Below are 17,965 nucleotides of genomic sequence, written 5' to 3'. Positions count from 1 at the left end.
AGTATCATAGTGCTAACAAATAGTTAACCTGGGGTCCAGACCCTGATCTAACTAGTGAACCTGAGCCTTTTCTTAATTAGCAACTATTGTAGTATTATGATTTTTAACCTATTTATAAACAAATCTTTTATACAGATCTTGAAGTTGGCACTTGATCAACATACATCTTTTTCGTGCATCTTCCCTGAATTATGATAATCAAAGGGGTTGGGACCTTGGCACTACTCTTCTCAGAATTTGTTGACTTGGATTCAAATACAAACATATTCATTAAAAAATATTATTTGGGAGGAAGGTAGTCAAAAGCTACAAATTTCCAGTTATAAGATAAATAAATAATAGCGATATAATGTACAATGTGGTGACTATAGCCAACACTGCTATATAATATATCTTTCTTTTCTTTTTATTGTGCCTATATGAAAAGATGATGTTAGCTGAATCTATTGTGGTAATCATTTCATAATCTATGTAAATTGATTCATCATACTCTATGCTTTAAACTTATAACGATGCATGTCAATTATTTCTCAATAAAACAAAAAACATTATGATATGCATAGATCAGAAGATTCCATTTTAATTCAAACTTTTGTATGTAAAGCAAAGAAATTTTAATATGCCAAAACATTTTTGAAAAAGAACAAAGTTGAAGGACTAACATAATCTATTCCAAGACTTACTAGAAGCTACAGTAATGAAGACAGTGTGATACGAGCAAGAAGATGAACATGGATCAATAAACAATTGAGGATCCAAAAATAGACAAACACATATATAAATACATTTACTTTTTACAGAGATGCAAGGGCAATTCAGTGGAGAGAGGACAATCTTTTTAACAAATAGGCCTAGAATTATTAGATGTCCATATGAAAAGAAATAAACCTTGACCCGTATCTCATACACATATAAAAATTAACACAAAATAAATTATACACCTAAAATTAAAACCTAAAACTATAAAATTTCTAGGAGAAAATCTTCGTAACCTTGTGTTAGGCAAAAACTTCTTAGATATGACACCAAAAGCATGATCAATGAAAATAAATGATAAATTGGATATCAAAATTAAAAACTATGTTCTGCAAAATACACTAAAGAATAAATGAAAAAGTAAGCCAGAGACTTTGAGAGAAAACGTTTCAACAAACATTTGTGACCAAGGACTTATATCTGGAATAAAAAATTCTCAAAGCTCAATGTTAAGAAAAAAAATGACCCTATTTAAAAAAGGGGCAAAATATTTGAAAATGTCTTCTTCCCCAAAGAAATAAATGAATAGTACATAAACATATGAAAAGATGTTCAAAACCACAAGTCATTAGGGAAATTAAAAACACATGAGGTACCACTACACACATTAGAATGGCTAAAATTAAAACAACAACAACGACAACAACAAAAAACCTGACAATACCAAATGTTTCCTGAGGATATGGAGGAACTGAAAATCTCATACATTATTGGTGAGGATGTGAAAATTTACAACCATTTTGAAAAACAGTTTGGTAGTTTCTTACAAAGTTAAATATACACTTACCACAGGACCTAGCACTATAGGTGGTAGGGATAATGAAAATGATCTTAAGTCTAAAATAATGTCTTGGACTTTCATTTCTGGCATTATAGTGGGCTACATACCATGAAAATCCCTGCCAATAAGCACAATGACATGTGTTGGATAAGATATAAAAATGTAAATGCATGAATGAGTTATTAAAAATGTAAGGACTTCTCAGACTTAAAAGTAAGTGATACAGAGGTAATTGGATCACTGAAGCAGACTTTCATCCTGAGGGTATCTTCAAAACATAAATTTAAGCTTTGACTTTATACCTTTTTAAGATCTATTAAACAGAAGGTAAAGTATAGGGCTTTCTCAGGCTGAGAAGCCTTACAGATAACACTGCATAACATGGGAATTCTGAAACAGAACATTCTAAATGCAAGTAAAATAAATATTCCCTTTCTACTCCCCACATTATCCCAACCTCCTTAGCACTGGATGGAGAAAAAAATTTCCATTGAATTCATAACCTCGAGACAGCTTCGGTGAATGTGTAACCCAAATTCATAAAACATGAATAATCAAAAACCTCAAGTTGACAATTTAGATTAAAATAGGTCTAGGTTGATAGTAGTCTTGTGCACCTGAAAAAATCAAATGAAAAGAAAATTCTGAAACCCACTTTCAAACAAGATATCAAAGAATTCCTACAGAAAAAATTCTCAAAGTATATGAGTTTATAGTAAAAAAAAAACTCAAACATTTAAGGAAGTAAAGCACCATGAGGAAAAAGCAACAAACTCGATAAACAACAGAATTGAACTCCTGAAGATTTCAGATATTATAATTATCAGACATAAAATATGAAATAAAAATTATTAATTTGCTTATAGCAATGAAGGAAGAGAATGCAAATATGACTAGAGAGCAACAGAACACAAAACAGATTTGGAAAAGAACCAAAAAGGATGTTTAAAAGTAAAAAACATTCCAATCGAAATTTAAAATTCAATGGATAGATACATAAACAGTTTAGACAGAACCAAAGAAAGAATTAATGAAATAAAACAAAGAGCTGAGGAAATTATCCAGATTATAGGCCAGAGAACAAGTACATGGAAATATTATATATATTAAAATATTGTATAATTTTAGAATACTAGTAGGAGAGCAAAGGGAAAGGAAAAGAGGCAAGAGACAAAATTAGAGAGTTCATGAGTGAGAATTCCCAGGATTGATGAAAGATACTAATCTGCCAATACAGAAATTCCAATAATCTCAAGCAGATTAAATAAAAGAGTTTCTACTTAGATCACTACTGTGAAAAAGCAGAACACCAAGGGGAAAGAGTAGATCCTAGGCAAAAGCAATCCTAGAAAACAAATTACCCGTAGAGAAATAAAAATTAGACTGATGGCTGACTTTTCTACATTAGCAATAAATGCCAGAAAATTTAGACTATCATCTGCAAGAAAATAACTTTCAACATAGATTTCTAACCTAAGGAAAATATCTTTCAAGATTGAGAATTCTGTAAAGACATACCCAGAAAAACAAAAGTGTAGAGAGTTTGTCCCTAAAAACTCTTAGTAAAGATATTTGAAGAACGCTCTTCAAGATGAAGGAAAGTAATCCCAGATGGAACATCTGAGATACTTGAAGGAAAGATGAGGGGAAAAGTGGTAAATTGGTGGGTCAATCCAAGGATACATTATAGAAAACAATAATTATATTTTTGTGGGGTTAAAAAAGGAGAAATAAAATACAGGACAACAATAATGCATAAATTAGAAAGGGGAGTCTTTGATGATGACCTTGCTTCCTATTTTACTTAGAAAGTGAGAGCGTTAATCAAAAGATAACTGCCCACGCTACATCTATCTACTTACTGCATCTGCACCCATAGACTCTTTTTCCAAGCTGACCCTAAAGTTAAACTAAAAGTTTCTAAAGCCAATTCTTTCACTTGTGTTGTAGATCTCAATACCTCTTGCCTACCTGTGGAATAACTGCAGCAATTGTTCCCTCTCTTTTTACATCATCACTATTTCTCTCTTCTAGAACATTCCCATCAGCATAAAACATGTTGATTTTTATTCTATCACTAAAAAGTAATCCTTATTTCAAACACACTTCCTCTTTCAGATGGTGCCCTATTTCTCTGCTTTTCTTTGCAGCAAAACTCCTTGGAAAGGTTGTTCTTTGCTCTGTTTCAATTTTAGCAAAATAAACTCAAAGTAAACAAAACAAAACACAGAACTAATAAAGATAAGAGTTGAAATGAGTAAAATAGAAAACAATAGAAAGAATACATAATAGGCACTTAACGAACATTTATAAGTTGAGTATTAAACAGTTCAGCAGACAGGATACTTTTAAAACCTAAACTTTATAAAACTGTTACCTGTCCTTCCTTTTGTTGAAGATGAATTTTTTAAGTCTCCGCTAATACTGGTAACTGTAGCTATGTATTTTCTTCCAGGCACCAAGTCAGTAAAAGTGAATTCTTTGGCATCTTTGGGGAGTGACTTGTGGACGAGCAAGAGGTCTCTGTCGGCTAGCGAAATGATGTATTTCTCCCATTCTGTGACAGGGGCTTGCCACATTATGCCCAGTGAGGTTTCATTGGCATGTTTGACACGAAGCTGGAGGACAGCCAGGGGGACTGAGGAAAAAGCAATGGGGATGTGGGTCACTGACTGGCTCAGAAACTCTTGCATATTCTTTAGAGAGCTGTCTTTTGCCACAGGAGTGTGCTAGCTCAGCATTTCTTTTCTGAATACTTATCAGCATATGAAAAAAAGGAAAATAGCAAAAACTTTGTTTACATAACATAACCAGAAATAAGGATTCAAAAGGATACTATTGGAAAATACTTTCTGGGTCTTCTATTTTTGACCACATATTACTTTATAAGGGTTTATCTCAGGCTTATCTCTACAGAGGAATTCTATGATCTTACAAAAATCTAATTCAATCTTGTCATCTACAAAACCACACAGAAAGTTCCCGGTTTGAGTATTTGGGGTGGGGCGGGGGAGTTAGGAGAATTTGTTGCTGCCAGAGCTTGGAAAGACCAAGTGCTTCTTCCTTTCATTTCTGAGGAGGGGACATTGATGTGTCCATGAAAAGGGCAGTAATAATAGTATAGCTGGTAACTAATAATAGTATTTGATTAAAGACTTCCATTATCCAAAGAACTGAGTTGCTTCCATTTCTTTAAAAGGTTTTATTACAATTTGTAGGAGACATTATTAAGAGGAAAGTGTTGACACCACAAAACGAGAGGGAAAGAATCGAATATGTAAAATTATATAATGATTTTTGCAACAAAGAAATTTTCTGTCAACTCCTATGATAACAACGTCTTTCTCTGGAATACCTCCTACAGGGCCAGCCTTAGGCTCTTCTTGAAGAAGTATCCTTCTTTTCAGAAACATGTACATGATGGTTTGCTCGATGTGTTTATTTATTTATTTATTTATTTTATCACAGATTTGCTTGTAAATAGATAATGTACCATGAACATTCCTCTCTACCAATAAAATCCTTTTGATGTAGGGTCCATGTTTTCAAACATTTTAAGGAGCTTGTTGAGGTCTGCAAAAGTTTCTGCTAAACCCTTCACTGTCAATTTCCTTGGAGGTTCTTTTTCTCCTCTTGTAGTTTCCTTTTCTCTTGCCTCTTCATCTATGTTTTCCTGTTCCAGTTCCAACAACACCTTATTAGTCAATTCCTCAGGAACCATCTGTAGAAGTTCCTCAATGTCATTCCGATCTACGCACAGATTAAAGTTGTTTGCCATCTTGCACATAGCCTTGTTGATTTTTGCAACCTCCTCATCCTTGGCAAATTTTTTGAAGTCATGGATAGACCTCTTGAGTGTCTTCTTCCAGATACCATTCATACGCTCCTTGGGGACATCACCCCAAGCCCAAGCAATGTTCTTGATGTCGTCATAGATATAATCCTTCCAGAATTGCATCAGTGTCCTCGGCTGCAGCAATAGCCTGAGCAAAGGTCCTCCTCAGGTAGTAAGCCTTAAAAGCTGTTGTAACTCCTTGATCCATTGGGTGGATCAAAGAGGTGGTGTTTGGAGAGAGAAACACCACTTTGATAATGGGTTGAAGATCACCAACAAAAGGAGAATGTCAAGGAGCAATGTCAACAATAAGCAATATCTTGAAAGCTATGTTATTCGCCAAACAGTACTTCATTTTGCTGGCAGAGCCACTCAGGAGGGCATCTTGGAAGAAGAAGTGGGTCACCCATGACTTCTTATTGCTCCTGTAGTACACTGGCGGTGTATGCTTATTGGTATGCTTGAAGGTCCCTGGTTATCACTGTGACAGATCACAAAGGATTTCAATTGTAGCCTGCAATGTTTTTTCCAAGACAGACTGTTATCTTGTTCTTAAAAGCCTTGAAACTTAACATTGACTTGTCTTTCTTATGGGTGAAAGTCCTTTCAGGCATCCATTCCCAGAATAGAGAGTTTTCGCCTATATTGAATATTTGTTCTGACAAGTATTCTTCCTCCACAATCAGTTTATCTAGAATTTCCAAAAATTCTTCAGGTGCCTTCACATCAGCACTCACAGACTCACCACTTGCTTTCACATTCATTATATAATGGATAACAATTCTCAAATTGTTTAAACCATCCAGAGCTAGCAAAAAAATTCAACATTATAGTTGGGTCCAACCTTTTCTTACAACATCACAAACAACTTTTTTGCTTTGGCTATGACCATCACGGTGCTGAGAGGGATACGCATCTCTGTTTGGTCTTCGATCCAGATCATCAGAAGCTTCTCCATGTTGGATGCAGGCCCTTCTCAAATTTTTGTTAGTCTCATTGCCTTCAATGAAGCAGATCCTTTAACAGCTTCCATCACCTTGTTCTTGCTCTTCAAGGCTGTAGCTGTGGTGGAATGGGACATGCCTGACTGGTGAGCAATAACCATCACTGATTTTCCATCTCTGTAGTCTTTAATCACTTTTAATTTTGTTTCCAGGTCAGTCAGGTGACGTAGCCTCTTATTAGTGACTTTAGCAGTGGATTTTGTGCACTTAGGGGCCGTGATGAACAAAACAACACGAGATTAAATTAAGCACACAAAAATGATGCAATCAAGAGACAGTAAACATGAGATGCATGAGGCTGCTGCTGTTGTAACATGGCAAACTGTTTCACAACAAACTTTTAAAAAATAAGTGGAAAGAGTATACTCTGAAATAACAATAAAAAGTATAGTATAATAAATATGTAAACCAGTAAAAGTCATTTACTATCATTATCAAGCATTATGCATTGTACGTAATTATATATACTACACCAGGGGTCCCCAACCCCCAGGCCACAGACTGGTATAGGTCTGTGGTCTGTCAGGAACCGGGCCGCACAGCAGGAGGGGAATGGTGGGCAAGAGAGGGAAGCGTCATCTGTATTTGCAGCCGCTCCCCAGGGCTAGCATCATCCCTTGGTTCCACCTCAGATCATCAGGCATTAGATTCTCACAGGAGCACTGGTCCCTGGTGCCAAAAAGGTTGGGAACCTCTGTGCTATACAACTGGCAGAGCAGTCTAATTTACACCAGCCTCACCACAAACGTGTAAATAATGCATTGTGCTATGATGTTATGATGGCTATGACATCACTAGGCCATAGGAATTGTTCCGCTCCATTATAATCTTATGAAACCACTGTCATATATGCAGTCCGTCATTGACAGAAATGTTAAGTGGCTCATGGCTATAAAATAATGAAGTTACTAGTGGAAGTTATTTTTAATCTTATTTGACAAAACTAAACATTGCCAACCTTATTTCAGTCTGTAAGTCTATAATATCTCAAATTCAGAAAACACCAGGATACTACATTGACAGTTACCTGGGTTACCTGGTAAAAAAAAAAAAGCAAAAACAAATTAAGGTTCCTTGATATTTGCTTACCTGTCCTGCCTTGGCAATGCTTAGAATTCTTAAGATTCCCACTCTCAACAGTGACTTCTACCTCATACTGTCTTCCTGGTATGAGCCCCATGCCGTCTATGACGTAGTATGTTTCTTCCTTTCCCAAGGAGATGTTGAGCAGCACTGAAGAATCATTGAAGAGCAGGATACGATACTGATCCCAGTCTCCAGCAGGGGGCGACCAGCTCACTACTAGGGACCTCGACGAACCATCGCTGTTTGCCTCCAGGTTCCCAACTTTCTCGGGAACTAAATGGTGAAATGATGTCAAAAAAGAAATATTAAAAACCAAATGATAACAATACTTAATCGCTTTACATGGGCAACAGTAGACAAGAGACTCAATATCGGCAACATTTCTAGCCCCACCCGATGTTCGTGGATTGCAAATGAGTGTTCTTTCCTCATTTTGGAGACATTTGACACTCAATAAATATGTGCTAAAATTATTTTATATATTAAAATCATTACTATGTCAGTAACGCAATCTTCTGTAACGCTGTTAATAATCTAGTGATATGAATACTGTGTTTTACTGATTGCACACCAATTCTGATGTTGCATCTAATAGTGATATTAATGCATGTAGCATTTTTGGAGGAGATACTGCATGTTGTGGTTACGAATCATTCTTCCTCTTCTTTTCCAACTGTGAAGACTAATCTTCCTGCAGTAGAGCTCTGATCTTATTATTCTTTTGCTTAAAACATTCAAGATTTCTCCATTAACTACAGAATAAAATATCGAGTCCTTGGGGTGGCACTTGTAGTTCTCCAAATTCAGACTCCATATCCTTCCAGTCTCACTTCCAACTACTCCTGCAGCCACCCTCCCTCCTTCCCCATGCTCATGACCATTGTCTTCTGGGTCTTGTTCCGCAGACTTGTAAGTCTCCTGGGCTCTTCTGCCTCCATGCCTTGCTTATTTTGTCCCTTTCACTTCAAATGCCCTTCTCTTTTTTCCCTCTTCACTTGCCAAGAGCTTTACTTTTTTTAGGTTCCAGTTGGAGACTGCTTCCTCTAAGAAGTCTTTACCAATCTTCTGAAAGAAGTTTGTTCTCTTGTCTGTCTGATCATATCATTCTTATTCAAGATCTCTAATAGCACAGAGGATGGACTCTGGAATCAGAGAGCCTGCTTTAAACTCCAGCCCTCCTGTTTACTGACTGGACAACTGTCAACAAGTTATTTGACCTCTCCAAATTATCTGTAAAATGGCGGCAATAATAGGCTTTCTTGTTTTGTTGTGAGAACTAAATGAAATAATGGTGTAAAGTATTTAGTCAGTACCTGCTATATGGAAATATCAGTACAATTACCATTGTTAAAATGTACTATAGTATTTTTATTATTTGTGTGCATATTCTTTTACACCTGTGTGATTAAAATGTAACTTCCTTAAAAGCAAAGGTCAGCAAAGTAATTATTTTAGGCTTTGTGGGTCATATGTGGTCTCTGACTTACATTTTTCTTACTTTTCCTTTTTATTTTTTTTTAAATCTTAGCTTGGGACTATACAAAAACAGGCCACAGGCAATATTTGGCCAAGGGTGTAGTTTGCTGAAGGGTATAGTTTGCTGAACCCTGCCATTTTAACAATTCCCAAAGCTCATAGTACAATAATTTACACATCAAAGTTATCAGATGTTTGGTGATTTGGATTAATAAAATAATTTAGGAAAAACATGGTTAAATGCTAACTGGTTCTCACTTCAAGAATTGATCAGAAGTGTTTTATTCATTAGTATCAATGCTAATGAATTTATGCTACTTAAGTGGTGTAACATGAAATAGAACAGGGCAGAGCTAGTTATGCAGATCATGCAGGAATCAATCCAAACGAATTTGCTTTAATAACTCAGATGAATGCAACTAACCCTTTGCTTTCCTCTGTATATGGGGCCCTGACCCATTGACACCCTCAGTCATGTAGACCAAAGTTCCCAGGGTAGGAAAAGAGTTTCCATTCTAACTTATTCTGTCCTGTTCCAAGATGGATCAGAGACTAATTTGGGCAACCAAAGAATATTCTGGAGCCCCAGACTCACCTGTTCTGCCCACTGCCATCTTTTCAGTGGCCAATTCACCAGATACACAGCTAATAGTAACTTGATAAAGTCGTCCAGGGGTTAAGTCTTTAAACTGAGTTTCAGTAACCTGGGGTGCTAATATTCTAGATTCTTTGATGGTCCCTTGGTGAGATAGGGTAACATTGTAGGAATCCACATTTCCAGAAGGCTTTTGCCACTTGACTTTTAGAGAGGTCAGACTGCCATCATGTGTCGTCACCTTCAGATTTGAGACTTCCATGGGAGCTAATTAGGAAGAAAGGAAAAGACACATTACCGCAGGATATCTTACCAGTTCTTGTGGCAAAATTTTGACCTGACTTGTAATCCTGACAAGCCACACTCCTTGCACAGAAGAAAACAACTTCACGGGGCAAAAATAATACTGTAAAACCAAAGAAAGACTATCTGGCTAGTGGAAGGAGCACAAACATGGTGGTTGAAGCCTGATTCTGGCTCATACTGAGTCATTAGTTGGCTAGGCAACTCTGGGTAGCTCTGCCTATCTTACTGAGCTTAGGGATCCTACTGGTAAATGAGGGCTTGGTCAAAAGACCTCGAGTGAACTTTTCCAGTTCTAAAAGAGTTTAAGTGGAATGCTCCAAGAAGTCTGTCATCTGCCTAACTTCTTCCCCTCCTTATGTATTTAATAATAGCAAGCACATAATAAATAGATGGGTCAGTTGGCGACTACACGAAAAATATTTGATTTTTATTAATGCTTTATTATCATGAAAAAATTAAAGTGTAAGAGTTGTGTCATTATTTCGTCAATGGAAAATGATCACAAAATGATGAATAATTTTTCTACCTCTTGTCCAGGCTGTAATTTTGGGCCTCACTAATGGTATAATATAGATTAACAATGCTTTATTAAAAGAATGAGCATAGCACACTGATTTTGCATAGGCCAGTTAGATGTGCAATTTGCTCTTGATATACATAAATATTTCTTAAGACATATACTACATTTTTGTTGAGAGTGTCTATACATCTTTGAGATATGATATAAAAGGTATATGTAAAAAGATATCCCCAAGTATCATTCCCACCGGGCTCCTATAGTTTCAGAAACTCTCATCACTAGAGTAATTTCTAAGCCACTACATATTTTAGAGTTTCTGTTAAAATTAGATAACTTTCCAAGAGAGGGGATTTATTAACACATTAGACCCACTAGAAGCATGTAGTTGACTCTCAATAAATATTGAATGAATTAATTAATGTGTATATGAATTATTCATTAAAACAGCATTGATCTGTTTATCGGGCTACATTAGGCTATGAGAATAGGTCCTGTAGTCCTGGATCTCATGACATGTTTTGTTGGTTAGGGGTTTGGATAGAGGAGTAGGTCTTTGCATAGCACTGAGAAATGTAATCCTGGGTCATGGTGAGTGATGCCACAAAAGCAGTAGATGCCTATTTAAGAGAAGGAAGTGGGAGTTCTTACCAAGGAGATTGGTATACTTAAAAAAGAAGCTGAGACTATATCAGCTATTTACTTTGCTATTTCGGAATGTTGACAAGGGCTAGTCTAAACTTTAGAATAAAAGTGAATCAGTTTTTCTCCAAGTAGAAAAGTAGATCTATAATATGGGAGTTTTCTGTAACATATAAATTTCAATTTGTCCTAAGTTACCATTATTCAAATAATGTAATAAGCCTTGTTCATTAATCATTTCCTTGACCTGAGCTTTATTCTTGTTCAGCCATCTAAGGAACTTACCTGTCCTGGCTGGTTTCCATCTGTAGTTTTGCAGCCCTGCAGCCTCGGTCACAATGGTGAGGTTATAGAGGTGGCCAGGCGTCAGCCCGTTAAAAGTGTAGGAAGTAGTAGATTTGTCCACAACACTGCTATGAACTAGGATCCCTTTATCCATTAGCATCAGCTGGTATCCTTCCACTTTCCCAGAGCCATGGGACCACGAAACCAGGAGAGAATTAGTTTTTGCTGAAATACCAATATTTTTCACCGGGGATGGCACTAATGGGATAAAATGCATTTCCAAAGTGTCATTCATAACTTCCTTATAGAAGATATAGACACATTCAATTAAAAATCACACATTTATTTATACTTCTCTGTATATCTAACTTGTATAATAACAAATGAAAACAACACTTTTTAAATTTCACTGGAACCTGAATTAATGCTCTTTCAAAATCCACAGCCTAAAGCGACATCATAGTTTACCTGTCTCCCCCACTTTATATGGATTTGGTAGTTTTTGCCAATAAAAGATTGTGTGGCATAGAAGTAACGGTAAAAGAAAAGGAAAGAACTATAGAAGATGAAAAATGGAAAGAGAGCAATAAAGCAAGAGAGAAAGACAGTACTTTATGGAAGGAGGTGGTGATGTGTAATTGATATTAGGATATGTGGGTGCAAGCAAAGACTTGTTCCAAATATGGGAATATTTAGGAAACATGACTTGATGTTGTGGGAAGAATATGCAAAAGAGGCAAATATTTAAAAAATAAGTTTTATGGCACAAACTTAGAAAATGCTGTTGCCTAAGACTGAGTTAGAAAGGCCATTAGGAAATATTGACTTCATTTTGGAAAAAAATTCGAGTTCCAGAGAAGTTCCATGGCTTATTCAAAATAACCCAGCAAGCCAGCAGCACAGCCTCACCTGCTCTTTATTTTTAGTCCAGTCTTTCCACTATATCACAAAAACATTTGCCTGTCTGTCTATCTACCTACCTACCTACCTACCTACCTATACCTACCTACCTACTTATCTACCTACCTACCCATTTTTTGCCTGGGAGCATTCTTACTTCCATTTCTTGAATTTAATCTAATTTCAAAAGGAGCTTAGATTATTAAATATCTGACTATCTGTAAACAAGTCTTACCTGTTGATCCATTGGTATGAATTGTAGAGGAACGTTTATTTCCAGAAATAGCTGTGATGGTTATATTGTATTTGTTACCAGCAGTAAGGTTAAAAAATGCATATTCATTCCGTGAAGTACTTCCTTGAATTTGGGGCCCTCGTATCTTTTGGTTATCATCAAATAACTCCACCTCATACCAGGTAACTTTTCCAGAAGAAGGAGTCCACCAAACATGCAGGCTGGTTGAAGTAGTCTTCTCTTTATTGACCTCAAACCTAGCAGGAGGTAAAGGATCTGCAAGGTATAAGCCAAGAAAGAGAATGTGGCTTGAGACTTCTACAAATACATGCCTACCTTGCTATAATCCAGATTTATTTTCCTTAAAAAAAAAAAAAAATTAAGAATTTGCTGCCCGTGAAACAAATTGGCATTTTATTCCACTTCTAAACTTACCATTTCATTTATAAAAGAAACCCGCTCGGTCACTAGTCATACAAATTCTTTTTTCTAATAAAACTTTTTTGTTAGACAACTCTGAGCTTGAAATTCCAAGTTAGGTGATAGTTTCTTTGGCTTGCAAGTTTAGCACTTTTCAAACATTGACAAACATCCAGGCTACGGCTGGTTAAATACTGAAAATCTCAACAGAAAATATAGGTATTAAGAAAAAAATTTGAAATTTGTACCAAACTTTTTCTTCTTTAGGTTTTTGGGGGCTAAGTATACATAACTTTGGATTGTTTTTAGATATCAGAAAACCAAAAAAGAGACAGACCTGATTATGAGCCTAGGCTAGGTTTGCTCACCAAAATGAATTCTCCCAACAGATGGGATTCCCTATGTCCCTAGATTTTCACAACTTGAGTTCTGGAGCTGCTGACGCCCCCAGAACAGGTGGAAATGGGTTAGTCCTGCACCCAGCTTCTCACTTAGTCTCAACTCTCAAAGCCATGGGTCAGTATGAGGAGTCCCATTTCTCGTGTATTGCCTACACTTTGAAACTTGAAATAGATGAATAGCATGTCTCCAGGTTAGGAACTAAGTCAATGGCATTAATGAGCAGCCATTCTATGCTACAGTGAGACCGTGTGAGAAATAAGGCTCTCCCTACCCTGAATGCTGGGAGTAGAAACATTGAGAGATATTTACATATGAGTAATTTTCAGAAATCCTATGTAGTTCTTGGTGTAGAAAGTGAAAGTAAGACACTGGAGACTAAGTTTGAAGAGTCAGGTCAGATGTTTTAGTGGCATGGGTGTTCTTACCTACCTCCTGGTAAATTATGTTTTTTTCTCACAAAACAACTCCAGGAATTCTAGAATGTTCTTAAAACTGTATATGTTTTAAGAAGGTGTTTGCTTATGACTAACATTAATACAAATAAGAACAAGGTAATCTTAGTCTATATTCAAAAGGCATTTATGACCAGACAGCTCATAGGACTATATGAGTCACCTAGAAGACACTATACATAGACTAATTTCAGCCTATAATCAATCTAATGTCTTCATCTGTGTTTTTGGCTGATTTTATGAATACATCATACTGCAAAAATTCAATAAGTCACATAACATTATAATATCAATAATGAATAATAGAAATGTTAGCTAACAAGTAAGTGGAGGCAGCAGTAACTTTTAAGAACCCAAAGCACAGGTGAATCTGGAGGACAAGGTTGTGTGGTTTACACCCTAACACAGCACAGGTTCACCTTAAGAGTACAGACTCTAGAACTAGATGACGTGGGCTTGAATCCAGCTCTCCTGCTTCGTGGCTGTAAACTTTGGGCAATTCTTTGCCTAACCTGTCTCATCTATGCAATGCCGATAATAATGCTATCTTTTTAATAGAATTGTTATGAAGATTAAATTGAGCTAAATTTTATCTAGGGCACTAAGAACAGTGTCTGGCACATAGTAAGTGTTCAATGCTGGCTAGTATTATTGTTATTCCTATAATCAGGAAAAGATCTTGTCCTAGAAGCAAAGAGATGCAGTAACAGACAATGGGTTTTGGAGTCAGAAAGAACTTAATTCAAATAATGGCTCCATCCAGTATCAGTCATGCAACTTTGGTCAAGTTACTTAACCTAGCTAAGCTTCCATTTTCTCATCTTTCTTGGGAGAATAATAATCGCACCCACATTCTCAGATGTTTTGAGGAATAACAAAACATAGAGGAGACTTTACCGGGCATACAATGGCATTCAGTAATATAAACATATTCTATCTACTTGATCATTAAAAAAAAAAAAAAAAAATCCTCTGGATCACTGACAAAATGGAGGCAAAAGTGGAATATAATTTTTTAAAACTAAACTGATAAAAGCCTTAATTGCCTTTTTCATAAAAAGGAAACCTTGATAAAATCTTATCAATATATTCCCATGAACTAACTTTCTAAGCCTTAAGATAAACTAAAAAATTCCCAAGGTGATTCTCATTCATAGGCTCTTGAGGAAAAACAGTCGTTTTTCCTTCTGGCAATATTATTCAAAATTTCTACCCTATATAATAGTCTATAACTAAGAATGTCATAATAAAAGGAAAGAACATAATTACCCCTTGCAGAAAGTTCTTTGTTGCCTGGCAAGGATAAGTACTACCATGAGATTCCAATTGCCAAACTCAAGAACAACCTCGTCATAGCCAACAGAGAGGACGCATTTTTGCTGAAGAGGCATTTTAAGGACAAAGATGAGAAGGACAACTGCTTTCCAGCGACAGCTCGAACGAGATCAATACTGTCCTGTCATCTATGTCTACAACCAAATCAGACAAAGGCTTAAAAAAATGATGTTATGATCAGTATAATCTAAACATATATAATCTGCAAAATGTGAGCTATAGAAAATGAATTTAAGGTTGCGTGCCTTGAGGGTGAAGTTCAGAAATGCAGACTTTATCTAATCTCTCTGAGCCAGAAAACAAAACAGTCAATCCTTTGTACATCCGCTAGAACAAAGGAACAATGAGATTGGGAAGTGCCTGGACTGCAAGAACCTGCTCTGGAAACAAACACTTAAAACCCCATTTATACCGTGATAAAGCCCTTTGCTGGCAGTTGTCCACTATTGCTAAGCATGCTGCAGAAGTTAGTTTTCAGACACCTTTTCAATCTAAGCCCAATGAAAACTGTGCTATACTAAAAAAAATTTTCAATATTTTATTAGAAAGAAACGATTCCATCAGGGATGCTCATTACATATATATATATATATATATATATATATATATATATATATGTATATATATGTATATGTATATATATGTATATGTATATATATATGAAAATTTTTAATACTATTCGAAGACTTAGTTATATGTCTGTAATCTTCTGGTCATATGGGAGATCAGATGTAATTAAAAAACCCTACTTGACTTATGTAATTTATGCTTTTGGCTAGAGGTATCAATGCACATATGTGTGCATTAGCCTCTCTGGTTTTTCCACCAATCACTCTCATATATACAGTTACCAGTGGAGTATTATAAACTATGAGAACTATTGAAAACCATAAATCATTAATTTAATCTCAATCAATATATCAAAATTTATCATTAGCCCTAAATTTAAGACATCTTTGTGCTTCTTAGTTCCAGAGAGACCTGCAATATGGAATGCCAATTACAAAGTTATGCCATATTCATCTGCTTTATTTCAATGAATCTACCAGTTTAAGGAAGCTCCAGAATTTCATAAGTTGGCTTGATGTCAACTCAATTTTTCTGTTTTCAGAGGAAAAGATGAAGTTTAGTTAAATTCCTTAACCAAAATGTTTTCTTTGAAAATTCTTTTGTATGGCTATTAAAATATTATAATCGATTGATATAGAAATTTCCAGAGTATTTAGATTCAAAATGAAAGTATGTATTTTGGACATAAATTCAACCTTATAACCAGAGTGCAGGCAATCCATGGGTTAGGGCCAAACACTTTTCTTGAAGTCATAATAGCACTACGGTATATCTGTGTAAGACCTGATCATTTACAGTATGCTTTCTCAGTTTCAAAAACATGCACCAAGGGATGGTTTGTGGCTTTTGCCCCATAGATGAACAAAATGAAAAAGCATTTTTTCACAATCTCTAGTTAATTAAATATATCCCTTTTACTTTGTGATTATTGTTGTTTGACTATACTAGTCAGCTTTCTGACTTATTTTAAAATGATATGCTATATTATGCTAATATATCAGATTGACATGCATTTGATATATCACCTTTATACACTAGGCATGAAGTTCAGGAAGGAAAAAACTTTTAAAGTTTTAGTAATTTGAAAGGGAATTTAAAGCAGTTTTGACAATTATTTGCATCATCATTAACAACAATGCAGGATGCTACATTATTTTGCAGGTCATCATATTTGGACCTAGCTATATAAGTTGTAGATGGCCTGCCCTCTGAGAGTTTATAGTCTAGTCAGGCAGTTAAGGCCCATATGAAAAAGGTAAACAAAATGTGCATTATCAGGGAGGTTGACTTTAATGTCAGACTAAACCTGAGTTCAAATTCCAACACTGTCACTTATGAGGGTGATTTTAGGCAAGCTGCTTAACTTTGCTGATGCTCTCAGTTTCTTATCTGTAATATGGGGCTAATGATACCTACTTTACAGAGTTGTGAGTGTTAACAGGTAATGGAGGTAAAGTGTGGAGTGCAGCCCTGGCATATGGTGGGCTCTCAGTAAATGGCAGTCGATATGAGTGTTGCTGCTGTTAAGAGTAATACAGGCAACCATTAATGCTAAATATGCAAGTAGAGAATGACAACCAAGGGCTAAAGTCTCAGAGGTGGGCTTCACGAAGGAAATGAACTTGAGCAAGTTTGTAAGTTCAAGTATGACTTAAAAATCAGAGAAGAAAGGGCATTGCAGAATGAGAGGGCAGTTTAAGCAAAGGCGCTGAAAAGCTCATTTCTAGTGAGTATTCGAGAACCATGTCAGCCTTGAGAATACCCTGACAACTGATGGAGACTTTAACCCCTTAATCCCCCTGCTATCTTTCACTCCAATTCTTGAATATTAACAATTGAAGCTTTCCCGATGTTATCTACGTGACACATAAATGCAGCATAAAGAGAAGTCTCTTGACTTCTTCTTCCAATTAGATTGCCTCTCTTATGCAGAAATTCATAAACTGTCACTTGATGTGTGCTTTCAAACCTGTCCATCTAAGCATTAAGAAATTATTGTTAATGTTAGGTACAATAATAATATTGTGGTTGTGTTAAAGAAATTCTTATCTTTCAGAAATGCATACTAAGATATTTATAAATGAAATTAAATGATGACTTGGGTTGCATCGAAATGATATGCAGTGGGGGAAAGGGTGGGGATATAGATGAAATGAGACTGGCTATCAATTGGTAACTGCTGAAGATAGATGATGAGTACATGGTATTTCGTTATTCTATTGTTTGCTTTTTTCTTTGTGTTTTTCCATATAAAAGAAAGAAAAGCAAAATTAAAAACAAAAATCCCTGGAAATCTATCTGTATGGGCAGCAGGAAAAGAGGAAGAGCGAATACAAGATGGATTGACTCTACGAAAGAAGCCATAGGC

The 17,965-nt window shown here is 35.9% G+C and overlaps 1 protein-coding gene across 2 annotated transcripts in view; it reads right to left on the bottom strand.

The window, feature by feature from the left end:
- Nucleotides 1-17,965, bottom strand: part of PTPRB (protein tyrosine phosphatase receptor type B) — a 101,073-nt gene that overhangs the window by 54,729 nt on the left and 28,379 nt on the right. For both annotated transcript variants that reach the window (XM_016152326.2, XM_016152327.2), the window contains 5 exons: nt 12,419-12,694; nt 11,284-11,541; nt 9,534-9,800; nt 7,466-7,735; nt 3,915-4,175 (listed from right to left, as the gene is read on the bottom strand). In XM_016152326.2, the coding sequence (XP_016007812.2) occupies nt 3,915-4,175; nt 7,466-7,735; nt 9,534-9,800; nt 11,284-11,541; nt 12,419-12,694 (1,332 nt within the window). The remainder of the gene's footprint in view (nt 1-3,914; nt 4,176-7,465; nt 7,736-9,533; nt 9,801-11,283; nt 11,542-12,418; nt 12,695-17,965) is intronic.

Source organism: Rousettus aegyptiacus, unplaced genomic scaffold (assembly GCF_014176215.1).
Source record: "Rousettus aegyptiacus isolate mRouAeg1 unplaced genomic scaffold, mRouAeg1.p scaffold_m13_p_2, whole genome shotgun sequence".
Classification (NCBI taxonomy): Eukaryota; Metazoa; Chordata; class Mammalia; order Chiroptera; family Pteropodidae; genus Rousettus; species Rousettus aegyptiacus.
Note: the sequence above shows the minus strand (reverse complement) of the source record. Positions and strands in the feature narration are given on the sequence as shown.